Genomic DNA, 17,657 nt, shown 5'->3' with positions numbered 1-17,657 from the left:
TGTATATAAACATAATTTTCTAACATCTAAGACATCCATGCAGGTTTTGGCAGTAACTTAAAAAATATATGGGCATGACATAATAAAAGCTAACTGATCAACATCAGACATATCATAAAAATTGGCATATATAACGTTGAACATAAAACTAACATATTTTTAGTAACATTTTTATACAACCACGCTTGGCTGAATCACGTCGCGTCGTTTTGCACATGTAAACATATTATTCATATTAAAGAGAGAAAAATTGTGACAAATAGCTTTAACATTACTTAATTCTCAGGTACAAGGAGCTGACCGGGTGCTTATAGAAACACGTTAGATTTCAATATTCGGTGAATCGTATTGCGTAATACACTCACCTGATGGCAGAATGCAAGAAAGGTAACATATATATCTTCATAACAATGGTATTTCAATTAAATGTACTGCGATATATTGCAACACACCTGTGGTACTACATGTATATAGTCTGGTCAATATAGTGTCAAATCCTACCATCCCCACCACAAATAGCAACAGAATTTATTTCTTCTGTTTCAGGAACAAAAGGCACCCCCTAAAAAAATATATAGGAAAATCTACAAGTTGGGAAAATTGTTTAGTTTGGGTATCTCTGGGATCTTTAGTGGGTAAAGCAAATTAAATAACCCCCCCCAAAAAAAATATTTAAAAAAATAAATAAATAAATAAATAAATAAATAAATTAAAAAAAATTATTATTAATAATAATAAAATAAATAATAATAATAATAATAATAATAATAATAATAATAATAATAATAAAGAAATTAAAATAATGTTCTGTTTTTTGTTTAGCCATATCTTATCAGATATCAAATGAAGGATAGTATCACAGGCAGATTGTAACGATTTTGCATAAAAGTAAAATACTCGTCGTTGAAAAGAAATGGGGGAAAAGACATGTATTCATATTTATTATCTATATAGTTTTTGCTATTCTTAACTATATTAAGGCTGCGAATATGTAATTGCCGGCATGCAGGTGTCTTTGCTTTTATCTTCCGTGGTTTCTTGTCTCATTATCGCTAAGAATTACATCATTACATGTGAATGATTTTATCCTGTCCTTGTGTTTAATAAATGTGTATACAGTTCTGACACATGTAAGGAACAGCTTCATGTAAATTGTTTGAGAGGATGACATACCACAATATTGTCAATATTTATTTCCGAATACCAACTAATCGTCTATTTATGCAGATGTATACATATTTAAGAACTAGTTTGCATTGCGTTATATCCTGGTGAACACAGGCATATTCGACATATACATCACTCTCAAAAGATATTCGTAAGTGTTGGTCGGCATTCTGAAAGTGTTATTTGTCTCCGTTTTTGGTAGACGCATTGTAAATTTCTATATATCCGTAAAAAACGACAGACTTTCGCTTCTTTATCATGTTTATTTGGAACCAATCGAATAATTAGCTGTGGTTATGTAATGTGTATATGTCACAGCGAACGGGAGCGGGTCAAAACGGCCTCATATCAGAACGACCGAAAAAGGTAAAGTCAAAACGGCGACAGGAAAAAGTCTAAACGGCGACAGGAAAAAGTCAAAACGGTAACACAAAAAAGTCATAACGGACACAGAGAAAATAAAAAAGACAATTGATAACAACATCTGACATGCATACTCTGTACATATCCTGCTCACATGGGATATTAATTTATTATTAATAACTACATATAACATGTATACTGTGTGCACATCCTGCCTGGACCGCCTCCGTGGTCTAGTGGTAGAGCGTCCGCCCGGAGAGCGGAGATCCCCAGCCGTGTCATACCAAAAGACGTTAAAAGATGGTACATGTTGTTACCCTGTCTGGCGCTCGGTATTAAGGGGCTAAAACAAGGACTGGTCGGCTCGGAGTCAGTATACTGTGTCTGAGTGGGGTATTCTTGTTAAACTGCGGCATGGTATCTCAGTGAGCTAGCACTATAAATCGGCATCAGTCCGGACTAGTACAAGCAGCCACAAACACATGCACGTCGCTATATAAGTGCAATAATCTTGGAAGCGACGTTAAACCCAATTTCACCTCACCTCACCTCATCTCACATCTTGCCTACATTGAATATTAATTTATTATTGATAGCAACATCTAGCATGTATATTTGCACATCCTACTCACATTGGAAGTTTCAACACGATGACACACGCGTGCTTTCGTGTCCCCGAAAAATGCTATATAACATATGTTGTAACTCAACCATGAATAAATTGATAGCTTTAAGAAAATACTAAAATTATATTTCCGAAAAATATGCAAATTGGACAAATTCGCAGTCAAAAACGGCTAATTTTGCTCAGATTTCAAATTTGTTTTACGTTTCAAACTATCACTCGTCTCCATCTGAAAATACTATATTTGGGTCATGTACATGTAGACATAGTCCAACATCCCAACGTTTATCAAAAGGAATAGCCTCTACGAAAATGCTGTGATAAGAGTTCATCAGAATGACTTTTAAGTAACCTGATTGAAGATATTTGGCAAGAAATACTTTTCGCATCACATCACAGTTCACGTTGTCCCACTCCATTGGATAAACTGTCTAACACGTTTAACCTGTCGTTTCTGCTCTACACATTGGCTTGAATCGAACCCGGGTCTCCGGCGTGACAAACGAACGCTTGTGTGAACTGGGAGTAACATATCATGCTGGGAGACCGTTGCACAGATTCTGTGGGATATAGATCCAGTTCTACCTATTTCAATCTGTTTGAAACACGACTGTCTACGTTCAAGAAATGGCCGAAACAGATGAAACAGTCACTAAGAGATTGGCACATGCAGGATTAGTCTATCACAACAGAGGGGACACGTATGTTGTAAGTGTAATATACATCTTAATGGATAGGAAGCCACAGACGACTCATGGGTAGAATATTAGAAATGGTCCCCAAGCTGTGAATACATAAACACGGTAGACATAATCAAACAGAAGACGAGTAGTGTAGCTGGATATATTTTGAAAGAACCTGTGCGGATTCTTGTAGGAGACACATTTTTCTGCGAACTGTTATCTCAAACTAACATATCATCAACAAACTTGCTAAAAGATTAGTTTTAAAACATGTCTTTTGAATAAAACTACTTTCATCATGGAAAACACATTTGCTTATTATTTATTTATTATATACTTCAGTGTGAAAGAGTTTTCTGTAGTTGTGAAAAGTGATATTTTCATTGCAATGAACATAACACTTGATATTTCACTGAGCTGAACATAACACTTGATATTTCACTGCAGTGAACATAACACTTAGACGGAACTTTTGTCATACAAGAGTTACTCCACTTTAATTTTCTTCCTTTATCGTAAGTGTCAAGCCCGTACACAAGCTGTTGACGTCATTTTACGTTAGTTCCACATTGACAAGGCAAAATAATGATGGTCATTTATGGAGTTAATATCACTTCTCTCCGTTTGTTATTCTCTCGAAAATGTTTCGTTATATACTGTTAATTTTTCCTTGAGCACCATTTTTGTTCCTTGACCAGCGTGTATTCTTCGGCTTCCAACAGCGGTCTCCTAGTTTGCAAGAATATTTTTTGCTGAAGTTGATTTTGTATAAAACCATATCGAATTGTATGGCAAAGACTTTTCGTGACCCTAAATATTATAACTATTTAAGGCGAACCTACGTTTGTATTCGCAAATACAAGGGATGGTGAACCCTCCCTGTGTGTTATGTAGGGAGAATTTACGTTTCAAGGTTTTACATTTGTAATGAAATAATTTAATTTTCCGGGATAAAAATACACAAAAAGTATATGATAAACAGTGAACTATAATGTTTCCCTCATCTCGCGACAGGGGAAAAGGAGATATTTTCACTCGTCACTATGCCAGTCGGGAAAGTGTCTCCTATCCACCGTCACTCGATGAGAGAAACATGATATTTCACTCAACACATGAAATATCCTCTGTGTCCTCCGATTCTTAGGGTCACTTTTGTACAAGTACCATATTCGCATGTCATTATAAATATTGAGATGATTTGTATTTGTGTGAAATATTATACCGTAGCGGTAGATATAAGCAAAAATGTCCATACGTTCAATTTTGTTACCAGCAGCCCCTGTTAAGATGAGCCTTCCATTGTTCCCCCCAGACCACAAGATCATCTGACCAGAATGGAATCGTGTCACCGTTGCCTATTTGCTATGTAGAGGGATGACAAATCGACATAAGATGTCGGACGGATGCCGAATTTTGTCTCTGCATTTTGCTTTCGTATCTAAGGTCGGACGAACCTGTTCATAATGTCCCTCCCTCATTGTGAGGTCAAGCATATGTGTAAAAGTGAATGAGTGAGTGAGTATGGTTTTACGCCGCTTTTAGCAATATTCCAGCAATATCACGGCTGGGGGCACCAGAAGTGGGTTTCACACATTGTACCCATGTGGGAAATCGAACCCGGGTCTTCGGCGTGACGAGCAAACGCTTCAACCACTAGGCTACCCGACCGCCCGCATGTATGTAGAAGAAGCATAAGGTCGTATGAAGGTCCACATTTTGTACTACTAACATAAACGTTGAAATGGTCGCATTGCCTTACACACGAAGCTAACTCAACACCCGCGTCAGTTTATGAACACTATCCGTGATCTAGTCTACTACATTTGCATTAGCCCTCAAGACAAAATGTGGCAAGGCAGAATAAAAAAAATATTTTATTCGTTATAAAAAGCTTACACAGATGGTAACAGGAACAATTTGTTCATGTTTACAGGCAAGACCTCAGCAGCAAATTCATATATGTACATTCAAAAGTTCTGTAAGGGACAGTGTATAAAAATAACTTGTGAAAGGGGCGGTGAGTGGAATGCTGAAGAGTGAGTGCGTGCGTGCGTGAGTGAGTTAAAATTTATATCGCACCGCAATGTTTCAGCCATATCTTGATGAAAACAACTTAATAATTATACACGTCCTGTCGACAAAGAATAGTAACATGGTAATTATATACAAGGATTTACCACAGATGACATGGTAGTGATACATATGTATTAATTAGGATAAATTAAAAAGACAAACTGACAACAAAATCACAGAAACAAGACCTAGTACAGTGAATATAGTTTCGGAATTTTCTATCCATGTCATCTGTCGTTTACCTGAATATGGCATCATGTAGTCATGACAAATGGAACCCGTTTTTATTTATTCTCATTTACGTGACACTATAACGTGTTTCTCAGGCGTAAAACGGGAATTGGGACCATTTCAGATACTTAAAGCTGGTTACAATATAAAATATCATCAGACTTTAGATCATTACAAATAGTCCTGTTGATTTGTGCTGTCATGTTATTTGTTCCAACTGCTGTTGAAAACAGATGTATGAATAATAACTCTACCGTGCCCTGAACCTAACATCACTCTTGAATTGAAAGCTTTGAAAGTGTACTGTAAGGGATGCCCTAATTGTCGAAGCTCCCTGGAAGGAAAACAAACAGTGCATATATTTTTTAAAATCATATTGATATGATATGTCAACAGCCTATATGAACAATGAAACCTGTAGTGATATCTTCATCACTTGTTATACTTAAATACAATTTCATGAATACCAGTAAACGTTCACTTTTCAATTTCGTTTGACATATTAACCACAACTCGCTCTTTAGTTCTCTTTTATGTCTACTGAGCACTATGGGAATCTAGTTGATTATCAGCTAAAAAGCATAAACATGTGGCATCAAATAATAATACTAATAATAACATACTTTAACAACAAATATATCTCACTTTTCAAAACAAATTCTTGTCACAAGAATATTACTGTCCAACAATTCTTCCTTTTAAACATGTTTGTATCGCAAAGGCAAAACATTTAGTGTTCAAAACATGTCGCATGAAACACGTGGTATTGAATAAAGTAACATCGCAGAAACTATTTTAACATTCCTTTCAGGTCAGTTTCTGTTTCTAACAAGTTCTGTGTAGCAGTACTCTCCGTCGTGTTACTGGTTTGAGTAGATCGGTTCCTCTATGCTAGAATACACATTTTCATCGCCTTCTTCATCAGCAACATCTTCACTGTCAACAACGCCGTTGTTGGAATAGACTGCTTCTGATGCCAAGTGTTCAGCAACCATCTTGTAGCACAGCGTGTACTGGGACTTAAAACAGAATAAAAACATACTTTTGGTGGTGGGAAAGAATTGACTTGTTCTTGGTAAAAGAATAATAAATGGACAAAATACTGTTTTTGGAACTGAATGTTCTAGTTCTACAGCCAAGTGCTCGAAAATAGATTTAAGAGGCTTACATAGGTTTCGATCATATTTTGTTTGTGTATCTTGAGTGTTCAACATATTAATTATTTAATTAAATTACTGCACTCTCATTTCTGATATATTTACATCTTTTTCTAATGGAGGTACCCCTGAAGATCCGGGTTAGAATAGGCGACTATGCTTGTCGTAAGAGGCGACTAACGAGATCAGGTGGTCAGGCATGCGACATGGTTGATGCATGTCATCGTATCCCATGAGCGTAGATCGATGTCATGATTTACAGACTTCGTCATATAGATGGAATATTGCTGAATGCGGCGTTAAACATCAAACATCTACTCTAGGTACATGCATCACATACAAGAAAAACGTTAATGTCATCTTACTGCATTAAGCTTACAAGGAGGACATAATGGTAAATGACATGGTGCATCAGTTTATCCTTTATAATTAGTATTTTATAGACTTTTTTATACTGCTAAACAAAACGTAAATCACGATCTGAAAATTGAACCCGCTGACCTGCGAAACTGGAATGAATACTTATTAGCTGCAGTGCATGTTTCGAGAAGACATTGACGAATACTCACGTCACACACCACTGCAGTGCCCTGTTAATGAAAATGGATTCTGTGGTCGAGGCGGAGCGCCTATTGTCCCGAAACGAGAGGTTCTCGCTGATGTTTTTCTCAAGTGTGTGCAGCAGTAATGTTCCGACTTACCACATTGGGGATATTATGCTTCCTGATAGCCTTGTTATTTCCAACGACGACAGGAACAGCCACAGTCTGGTCAACCGTCACTCGCTCTAAGATGGCCGCCACTGCACAAAAGAGTCCACTTCTTTCTGCCCCGGACCTAGAGTCAACCGCGCATATACATATAGAGTCATATATTCCTGTATTTGCTTGGAACACATGAGTATTTCTGTGACGTGTATCCGACAATCCTTTGGTTAACAAAAGTGACCACAAATTTTCTTTTCGTTGTCTACCCATCACCACCATACTCCCGTTGAGAGTAACATAGCCACTATTCAGTTAGTAAATAGCACTCTTGATACTGAGAACATGCATTCGTTACATTTTTTTTTAAATATTGGGGATATATAAATGAATAAATCACAACCTGCAGTGTACTATTATCGGACATTTGTCTCTTGTGGTCGTGACTTCCGACATGCGCACAAACTGCAGGAGCGAATCTGATGAAGGTGTGCCTCCCTCTGGCCAGAACCTTGCTGTGTAATGAGCTATGTTCATGGTGGAATCGTCCTGAAACAAGGAACATCGTAATGTGCAGCCTGGAAATGAACATATGAAAGCTGCATACGTGAATCCAGTGTTTATATGTCAAATGGTTTTCTCGGCAGTAAATTTCGCTTTGGTTCATCACTTGCACTCAGAGACAGGACGTATCATGAACTGTGAAGGTGTTTAGGACGCTTGTATTTTTGTTCCTCAAACAAGAAGGCAAATCCAGAAAAGAAAATCAATACGTTGGTATTTCTTTGAATTTGAAGGCCCGGGTTCGATTGCCCAGATGGGTATAATGTGTGAAGCCCATTTCTGGTGTCGCCCGCCGTGATATTTCTGTAATATTATTAAAAGCGGCATAATCCATACTCATTCACTCACTCTTTGAAATGGACTATATTGGATTGCAATTGTATTTTTATACACCAAGTCTAGATCTGGAGGCAAATTCTGACCGTTCGTCATGAAACACAGTATAGCGCATGTTCCTTTATATGTAGTGAAGGAGCATTAAATACGTTGAAATGTTTGTCATAAAAATATAGAAGCTTTAATCTGTGTAGCCTACGGACATTTAAGTAAAAGTTTTGTGTCATAACAGGATTATATGTAAAGTAAAAGTTGCAATGTCTCGTAGTAACCCAACCTCTCTGAGTTCCAGCTGTCGAAAGACGACTTCACTATTCTTGGAAATGTTTATGCATTTCACATGGAAAGGTCCGATCTCCAGTGGAGTGTGTACATCCGGCCAGTACACAGCTGCATCCTGAAACACAGGTCACTGTATCACACAACAGTCACTTCATAACACATCAGTCACAACATCACAAACCGGTCTCTGCATCATACATCGGTCAAAGGTAACCTGCATCAACACTGAATAGAAGCAACAAAAAACATTTCTATAATCATAAGCCATCTACAACAGACATCTCCATTGTACGATAAACAAGGAATGTTTATCTTCTTCTTATTTTTTTAATGTTTTTATTTCTTTTTGCAGTACACGAACAAGAAGTTTACAGAATATAGTTCACATGCATTCTTAAATCAATACAAGTTTCAAGTATATCTATGGATAGAAACAAACAAAACTATTCCAGTGTCAGGATGCTAAGGGATCTTTTTGGATTATGTAAGTTCGTGGGTTTACACGAATAGGTGGTGAGAGAGTGACCAAATTTCATGAGTGAATGAGTGAGTATGGTTTAACGCCGCTTTTAGCAATATTCCAGTAATATCACGGCGGTGGACACCAGAAATTGGCTTCACACATTGTACCCATGTCGGGAATCGAACCCGGGTATTCGGCGTGACGAGCGAACGCTTTAACCACCAGGCTAACCGACCGCCCCCAAAATTTCATGAACTGTGTGTATTTACATTGTGAATATGATATATTTCTGTCGATGTAATATGTGTTGGAAATTTAGTATGGAGTCGGAAATGTTTGATTTGAGTATATTTTGCTTTGTTACAGTTATGATATGATTTAACACATCACTTCGGTTTGTTTTTTTATATCCTAAAACAAATGTCAATTTTGAAAATTCTAGTTCTATTTCAGTTTTGTCTTTGATCCATTTTGCACTCAAGTTACATGAGCACGAAGGTTTGTTTTTCTCGCGTTTGCAACAATTGCAAAGAAATGATTCTTTATATCCCATACGTGTACGGTAACTCGTTTGTAGGTATAATTCTATAAATACTACTATATAGGAACCATTTTTGTTTTGGGGACACATTACATCCCTATTCTTATATACGTATTTTGCCATAAAGGTTGTGACAATATATCTTTTTCCTCTTTGATAGAATTTCCTTTTCCTTCCCCATGCACACAAACATTCGAATTATCTCCTATTAATTTGCATACTGCATCTGCTTTGTTACACTTGAGACGCTGTTACCTCATCCTTGGCTGTGTAGTCATCCAGCATGATGATCCTGGCCACCTTGTAGTCGGACACCATGCGCCAGAAGTCGAACACTGTGTTCGCCAGGGGAGTTTGGGTTTGGAGGAACTTCTGAGTTTTCTCGAAGCCCTTTAGTCAACGAACATTGTAATAATCAAATTAATAACAGCCCTGTAGTGTACATCAAATCAATTGTCAGTTACCTCCCCTATCCAAATGCTACGAAGCCAATTCAGATAAAAAACAATAATATAACTTAAAGGACTTGGATGCAATGGTAGGAATGAATCCGAAAACATTATTATATCAGGAATTATGTATTCCAATATCGTATTATTTAGCTGCAGCTTGTTCTATATATAGAACACCTGAATGTAATATGACTTGAGGTTTCTTTTCAACTCGTATGTAATTTCAAAATTTAAAACTCTTTCTTAAAACCATTGGGTCATTGAATAGACAGACACCAGTTAAGATGCGGTTTGGAATTGATCTTCAGTAACCAACCCTTGCCGTCGCTAAACAACCAACAAGCAAACATAGATTACACGTCGAGTTATCCATAGGTCGAGACATGCCATGTTGAGAACGATTCTGTCAGGATCAAAACTTTACATCATTGAGATAACTGTAACATGAGTTCGAGTTCACTGATTGTATTTTATCGACGTATATCATGATAGATTCTCGTTTGAATTGTCATAAAGCTGAAACTTAATTATTAGAAAAACTGAAAAAAAGAGTAGATGCTAATCTGTTGAACAACCGGATTTGCAGTAGTAAAGCTGAAGACTTAATAGAAAATACGGTTGTGTTTTTGTTGTGTATTTAACTGCTTCATACACGGTTTAATATCATTGTATTAGTCATGACCGTACAACAGGTGAGCGCATCCACTGATGCTACATCCACTACGTATACTCACGGGTAGGAAGACCGCGTTGATGTACGTGCCGCCCATGTCGTCATATTCAGCACGTGGCATGAGAATTGCTCGGGAAGAATCACCTAATCAAACAAAGGACACAACGATTGTAAGCATGTATGTCAAATCTAATACCGCTTTAATACATGGCCGCAAGTGTAAAAGATTACTCCACTAATAATTTAGGGGTGGTTAACGGTTAACATGCACCATGAAGACTACCCAGGTTCGATTCCCAGCAGCAAACAAATTTTGAAACCGACTATTGATGTTCCAAATATTCTGCATTTCAAAAACGAAGCGGTAATATTACTAGATTCTGTTCATATCGGTTCTCCCAAACAGGACTCAGAAACAATAACTGGCCTTTCAAGAGCGTTGTCCTACCTGCCAATATCGTGTCGCTTCTATTCTTCTCACTGTTCTTTAGCGCTCTGCTGTACTCTCCTTCAGAGTCACAGAACGGGTAGTCTTGCAGGGTCTGCATCCCAGAAAATAGATAGGTTTAGATGAGTGATTGAGATGAGATATACCACACTGTGTCTAGTATGTTAGTAACATCGCGTTCTGTCAGTTTGATGCCGGGGAGATTTCAATTATTCAAGTAATACACGATTACCGCTTTGGTGAAAGCCAGGATGGGGTATGAAGTTGAGAGATCTAAGATCATTGATGGTGTAAATCTAGGATTCGATCTTTTTTTCATAAAATATCCCCTATGATGATGTCATGATTTCTTTTGGTTCAGCCCAACCTACCTGAAACTCCCTCTGTAAACGTTGCTGGTCATTGATGAGACTGTCGTACTGCTGACGGAACTTGTCAACTGATGACACGCCTTTCATTGAAATCAATGACCCCAGAGCAGCTTCGTGGATAAAGACGTATTGGTTCTGAACAGACATATATACGGCACCACATTAATGTGTATTAATATAAGTATCGGATATCACTTGAAACAAACAGTATGAAAATGGTGAAGTTGACCTCTTACAACACGTGGCATAATCCGCGAATCTTTACTTATTATGTTGGTAAGAGTTATGTCCCTTTGCTCTCAAAATCAGCGATATCCTAAATCCATCATCTTTACCGAATGCCTACGACCTGATTATATTTCGCCGGATTATGTATCGTTCGCGTGATTGTGTGTTTGTAGTTAAAGAATGTATGGTTATGGTTAAGATCATCTTCCCGAGTCAAGAGAGTCAACTGACTATAAAAGTCCAGTTTCCACCCTTGCCGAACTAGGCTGGTATTATGGAGTTTGGCAGGACCTAGCGAGTCTATGCATAGTCCAATCAAAATCGCGCACCGAAATCGAAATCCGGTTCGTTAACTCCCATGCAGATTTCGGTCGATTGCAGGATTTGCAAAGCATGTGCACCTCCGACTCATTATCAGAAGATATTTTCCAAATTTGTTCATGTTTTTAATCAAGGTGCTCACGTGATCTGATGCATTTCGCGATGTAAGGCCCGTTTTATCACAATGTAGATTTGGATTATCGATCAGATCGTCCTGACTGGGCGCCACCATTTTGTGTGAAGCAAACGCGTGTGATACGAGCGGTGGAATCTGATTGGTCCATAGGAGAGGCTTAGAAGGCACATAACTGGTAATAGCCACTGGTGGCGCTACGATCGAGGCCAGTAATTCCAGCCTGGTTCGGCAAGGAAACTGGAAACTGGACTTTTAAAGTCAGTTAACTCTCTTGCCTCGGGAAGATGGGTTAAAGGTATAATGATCTCACCTTCGTTTGCACCATATTGACACGTTGATGTCTGAGGCTCCACACACACGTGTACACATCCTGCAAGGCACTGAGTTCCGCTTCTTCCTTGAGATACTGGAGAGCTATAAACGTACCCGTTCGTCCTATCCCAGCGCTGAAACGAGTTATCGTAAATAAATCATTACGTGTTAAACGTGACCGTGACATAGAGCGCCGTGATATCCACGTGGTGTTCAATCAATGTACAATCGATATAGATAAAAGAGTATTTCCTCCGGAGGAGAATATGAAATACGCAGAACAAGAAGAACAAGGATCTAACAACTCTAAGTGTGAAAAAGGACATATATGAATTAGATGAGCAAAAACGTAACGTCGAAAAGACAGCTTCGTGTTTGAACATTGTAAAGGGAATAAGAAGCTATCTTCGCGAACCCCAGTGAGTACTCATGATAACTAAAAGTTAGGTGAAATGTGGTTTAACGTCGCGTCAAAGATTATTGCACTTATATAGCGACGTGCATGCACGTGTGAGAGAGTGGCTGCTTGTAATGGTCCGGACTGATGACGATTTATAGTGCTAGCCCACTCAGATGCCATGCCAGTTTAACATGAATACCCCACTCAGAATACCCCATACTGACTCCGAGAAGTCCTTGTTTTAGCACCTTTATGCCGAGCGCCAGACAGAGTAACATCAAGTACCATCTTTTATCGTCTTTTGGTATGGCCAAGCCGGGGATCGAACCCCGGACCTTCCGCTATCCGGGAGGACACTCTACCATTAGACCACGGAGGCACTCTTACTGAGTATAAGGTCGGTAGATAAGGTTATGTGTGGGTAAAACAGTTTCTCGTAAACATAAACCAGTTCTTGGGTACTAAAACCATCAGCTGATAATATGATCGTTGAAGGAGCATCGTGAAAATAGCCCCATCACTGGGACTGTTCCGCGATCATGTCATAGGTGATCGAAGTTCGATTCAGGGAAAATTTCACATCTGTTGCTGTAAGGTAAAACATATACTTATACGAGTTTATAAGTTAAATGGGGCCTGCCACATAAAAAAGGTGCCATGAATAGATCTTTTGAGACATTCTTACAATTGGTTATCCTTCACATAAAACGAAGCGTGTATTTACCTGCAGTGGACGACGACTGGACTATCAACGGACGACCGGACGTTCATGACCATGTCCCGGAAGTCTAGGAGGGACCAAGCCGACTTTGGTACCCCCTTGTCTGGCCACGCTGTGTAGTGGAACTGTGTCACCGACCGCGCCTTGCATCCTTCCTACACGTACAGGAATTAATACAGTTAATTTGATATAAAACGGAGGCGGAATGAGGGTACTCCACTCACTGAAAAGTGAAAAATAGTAACCGTTAGTGTTAAGGTCAATACGATTTTTCAGATGTGCACGACTGATTTCATTTAGCTACATGCTGGATCCGCTATGCGTGGAGAGGTAAAAGCAAGTGTGACATATCATCACAGCAAAATTTGGTTAATGACAAATCGTGTTAATGATTAGTCTTAATGGTATATGGTCATAGATGAGCAAGTCTAAAAGAATTTAGAAGAGAATTTATGGATGTCAACTTCTTTATTATAAGGAACACAACGTTTTGGAGTGTATGCTTTCTCCTTCATCAGGTGATGTTCCTCATAATAAAGAAGTTTGGCATCAATAAATTCTATTCCCTTGGATGAGCAGGTTAATGAAAAATCACGAAGCACGCGTGGATACATTATTTCACACGCTCTACATCAGTTTTGACAGAATATATGTGTTTCTGATGCAATATATATACATATATATATATATATATATATATATATATATATATATATATATATATATATATATATATATATATATATGCCACTGTTGATGTCATGTTTACTTTGGTTACAACAGTGACCGCCTCCGTGGTCTAGTGGTAGAGCGTCCGCCCGGAGAGCGGAAGGTTCGGGGTTCGATCCATGGCCGCGTCATACCAAAAGACGTTAAAAAATGGTACTTGTTGTTACCATCTCTGGCGATCGGGATTAAGGGGCTCAAACAAGGACAGGTCGGTTCGGAGTCAGTATACTGTGTCTGAGTGGGGTATTCATGTTAAACTGTGGCATAGTATCTCAGTGAGTTAGCACTATAAATCGGCATCAGTCCGGACTAGTACAAGCAGCCAAACACACACAGACAATCTTGCATGCAGGTCGCCATATAAATGCAATAATCTTGGAAGCGACGTTAAACCCAATTTCACCTCACCTCGTTACAATAGTAATACACACGTGTACTGCGCAATACTGACATGTCGAACCTGTAGGCTCTTCGATATAATTACCTATAAAGAAGGCACCACTGTACAGATAATTATTTATTGTCACACTTACTACTCTTTGTTGACATACTCACTTTCCTCAAGCTAAACTTCCTGACCGTGTAGTCAGCGTGCTGTATCGTGTCTCTAACACTGACGGACACCTTCCCAAACATCTCTTCTCCCTCATCAGGCCAGTACTGGTGACACTTTTGCTGCAATGATGCACGAATTATCTAGAGTTTTGCTTTACACAATCCTACAGCCTTAACACTTTTGCAACACATATCATCATTTTGATTTTGCTGACATACTAGGGTTCGTAATGCTTGGCACAATCCTACAGTCGCAGCTTTAACACTTTTGCAACACATATCATCATTTTGATTTTGCTGACATACTAGGGTTCGTAATGCTTGGCACAATCCTACAGTCGCAGCTTTAACACTTTTGCAACACATATCATCATTTTGATTTTGCTCACATACTAGGGTTCGTAATGCTTGGCACAATCCTACAGTCGCAGCTTTAACACTTTTGCAACACATATCATCATTTTGATTTTGCTCACATACTAGGGTTCGTAATGCTTGGCACAATCCTACACTCGCAGCTTTAACACTTTTGCAACACATATCATCATTTTGATTTTGCTCACATACTAGGGTTCGTTATGCTTGGCACAATCCTACAGTCGCAGCTTTAACACTTTTGCAACACATATCATCATTTTGATTTTGCTCACATACTAGGGTTCGTAATCGTGGCGAATATGTGACCGATATTAACCAATTAATAAATCAATCCTTACTCACCATTACAGAGGTCTATAGTAAAATGTGTGTGGATAGTGGCCTGTGCATTTGATATAGTTAAATTAATCCTTATAATAAAGTATTTATATAATTCATTCCAATAAGTGTTTATTCTGTAACACGGTTTAGTACAGTAATATTTTCAGTAGACATCCGTTCGAGAAATGTATAAATATTTGGTATTAGGTACATTTAAGGGCACAAGTGTTGTTTACGCAAATGCCCTAATTCTGAAAATATAAAGACTAAGTTATATTCATTTTCAATTTCGTGTGTGTGGCAAGTTTACATACTCTCAACTCTTTTGGTACCTTTGTGTATCTTCCTGGTTTAATCTGAAGGCTATGTGAAGAACATCCTATTCGTGAAAAGCGTTAATCTAAATTTAGGGAGAAGTGTTTTAAAAGACTCTTCAGATTTAAATTGGGACTTGAACATTAGATAGTTTTCAGATGTTGGTGATAATAGACAATTTCTGAATATACGTATCCTTCAGTCTTTGAGTGAATATTTGAATAAACTGATCAGGATATTTTATACGTTTTGACTGTATCACACTATAGATCCTGGTTATTGCCAAGAGACGAAATGCTGCAGAGGAAAGTAGGATGCCATTGACCGCTGGGTAGTTCAATTTCTCATGTGCTTAAATCCTGAGTGTTAACCAAACGCCATTAATATAAATTCCGCTTTCGAAATCCTCTTAAACATTTCTGTTCTTTGCTTGTAAAGAGTGCATGATTTATACGACGATTCTACTTACATCATAATGAGTATGTGTTCATCACCTGACTGTTTCACCTGGTCTGTTTAAAGTACGTTCATGTCTCAGCACCACATGACATCATTAAATATGATACATTGTAAACAATTGTAAAGATTAATGTGAGAATATAGCTTAAAGGGCAAGTTCACACGGAAATGAACCATTTTTTCTTGTACTTTTTCCACATTAAAAGTGTTATCATAGAAGTGTCATAGACAAAAATATAAAAACATCATATTTAATTAACATATTTATTGCACTAAAACGATTTATATTTTTCACATTTACCAAGTGTTCTATTTCCATAACAAAAACACCATGGCTTATGTCCCTTGCAATATGACGTCATTGGTGCCAATTGATAAACATTATGACGTCATCATGCTTTTGTAGAGCCGCTTCACGTGGTGTAGGTACAGTTTTGTGATTCTAGCATCTCAGATGCCAGCCAGAATTGTGTTATGCTGAGTCACCACTGCGCCGGAGTGTGTCGTAGACCATGTTGTTTTACCGCAAACTGGTCCTTGATATCTTTTGCGTTGAGAATAGACAGGGGCCCAGTTGAATTCGCACCAATTACGTCATAATCTAAGGGGGATAACTCAGGCCTATTTCGCTCGTAAAACGAAGGCCTCATAACGGCATATCACTTTTACACTATTGTGAGCTTCCTACTTTCACTGTGAAAAAAAATGAGTGTATATTTTCAAACACAGATACTAACTAATTCTAAAATTGTGTTTTGTTTAGAAAAAGAAAGAAAGTGATTTTTGCGTGTACACTTCCCCTTTAACAACTACTCAATAACTACTGAATAGTTTGATAGACATTTCCTTGAAGGTGATGGATTGCAAAGTAGACAAAATGCATGGATAACACCTTCCTCATTTTACTATTATCGATTCCCTAGGCTATAATAGTACATCAAAGAATGCATTGTCCATAAGTTGTGTCTCTATTGACATTAACTACTATTATTTCTACAGTGTATATTCTACTAACCTTTCCTTCCTCGAACAGATTCGTCAGCATGACAACTCTCGAAACGTCAAGTTCCCATAACATCCGAATGAAGTCGTTGATAATGATGTCGTTGGGACCTGCGAGTAGATTGATGGAAGCAACTCCAAAAACATAGAACAACGAAGAAAGACCGAAGTATTCCTTCTGTGGTACACGTGTTCCTCGACTTACATATAGTCCCCGTTATAAAGTTATGTTTAATATCAAAACCATAAAGTCAACTACAAGCCCATTAATTTCGGGAATACCTAAAGAGCTGAGAATGAGATGAGAGTAGAATGTTTTATTAAGCTCTTCTACCTCTACAAGCAACGAATGCAACCCACAATCATCTATTAAGTGATACATATTCTGTGGCCCATGTATGGTGAGGGAAATACGTCTCAATTGGTGGCATTTTAACGAAGGCAAGACGTGCAGTTGTTTTATTTTAATATAATGCTAAAAAGGTTATAGCAACGGGGGGGGGAAATATGTTTGTCCAAACTATGCACTGTTGTAAACGGAAACTTACTTATATTTATCACTTTCCAAGACATCAAATATGATCATGAGGCTACTGGCTAGGAACACAGAAGCATGTCATGGAGCGCCATAGTCATAGAGTATGTCT

General features: G+C 38.2%; 1 protein-coding gene across 3 annotated transcripts in view; it reads right to left on the bottom strand.

The window, feature by feature from the left end:
• Positions 1 to 4,695: 4,695 nt before the first annotated feature.
• The window catches only part of LOC139479737 (uncharacterized), a 132,948-nt gene continuing 119,986 nt past the window's right edge, over positions 4,696 to 17,657 (bottom strand). For all 3 annotated transcript variants that reach the window (XM_071262596.1, XM_071262598.1, XM_071262597.1), the window contains 12 exons: positions 17,024 to 17,121; positions 14,536 to 14,655; positions 13,255 to 13,406; positions 12,129 to 12,264; positions 11,134 to 11,268; positions 10,763 to 10,856; positions 10,376 to 10,458; positions 9,445 to 9,579; positions 8,181 to 8,300; positions 7,407 to 7,552; positions 7,001 to 7,136; positions 4,696 to 6,161 (listed from right to left, as the gene is read on the bottom strand). In XM_071262596.1, coding sequence (XP_071118697.1) covers positions 6,003 to 6,161; positions 7,001 to 7,136; positions 7,407 to 7,552; positions 8,181 to 8,300; positions 9,445 to 9,579; positions 10,376 to 10,458; positions 10,763 to 10,856; positions 11,134 to 11,268; positions 12,129 to 12,264; positions 13,255 to 13,406; positions 14,536 to 14,655; positions 17,024 to 17,121 — 1,514 coding nt within the window. In that variant the 3' untranslated portion in view covers positions 4,696 to 6,002. The remainder of the gene's footprint in view (positions 6,162 to 7,000; positions 7,137 to 7,406; positions 7,553 to 8,180; positions 8,301 to 9,444; positions 9,580 to 10,375; positions 10,459 to 10,762; positions 10,857 to 11,133; positions 11,269 to 12,128; positions 12,265 to 13,254; positions 13,407 to 14,535; positions 14,656 to 17,023; positions 17,122 to 17,657) is intronic.

The sequence above is a fragment of the Haliotis cracherodii genome, unplaced genomic scaffold, assembly GCF_022045235.1.
Source record: "Haliotis cracherodii isolate W230 unplaced genomic scaffold, xgHalCrac1.p SCAF_4, whole genome shotgun sequence".
NCBI lineage: Eukaryota > Metazoa > Mollusca > Gastropoda > Lepetellida > Haliotidae > Haliotis > Haliotis cracherodii.
This window is presented reverse-complemented; position numbering and strand designations above follow the sequence as displayed.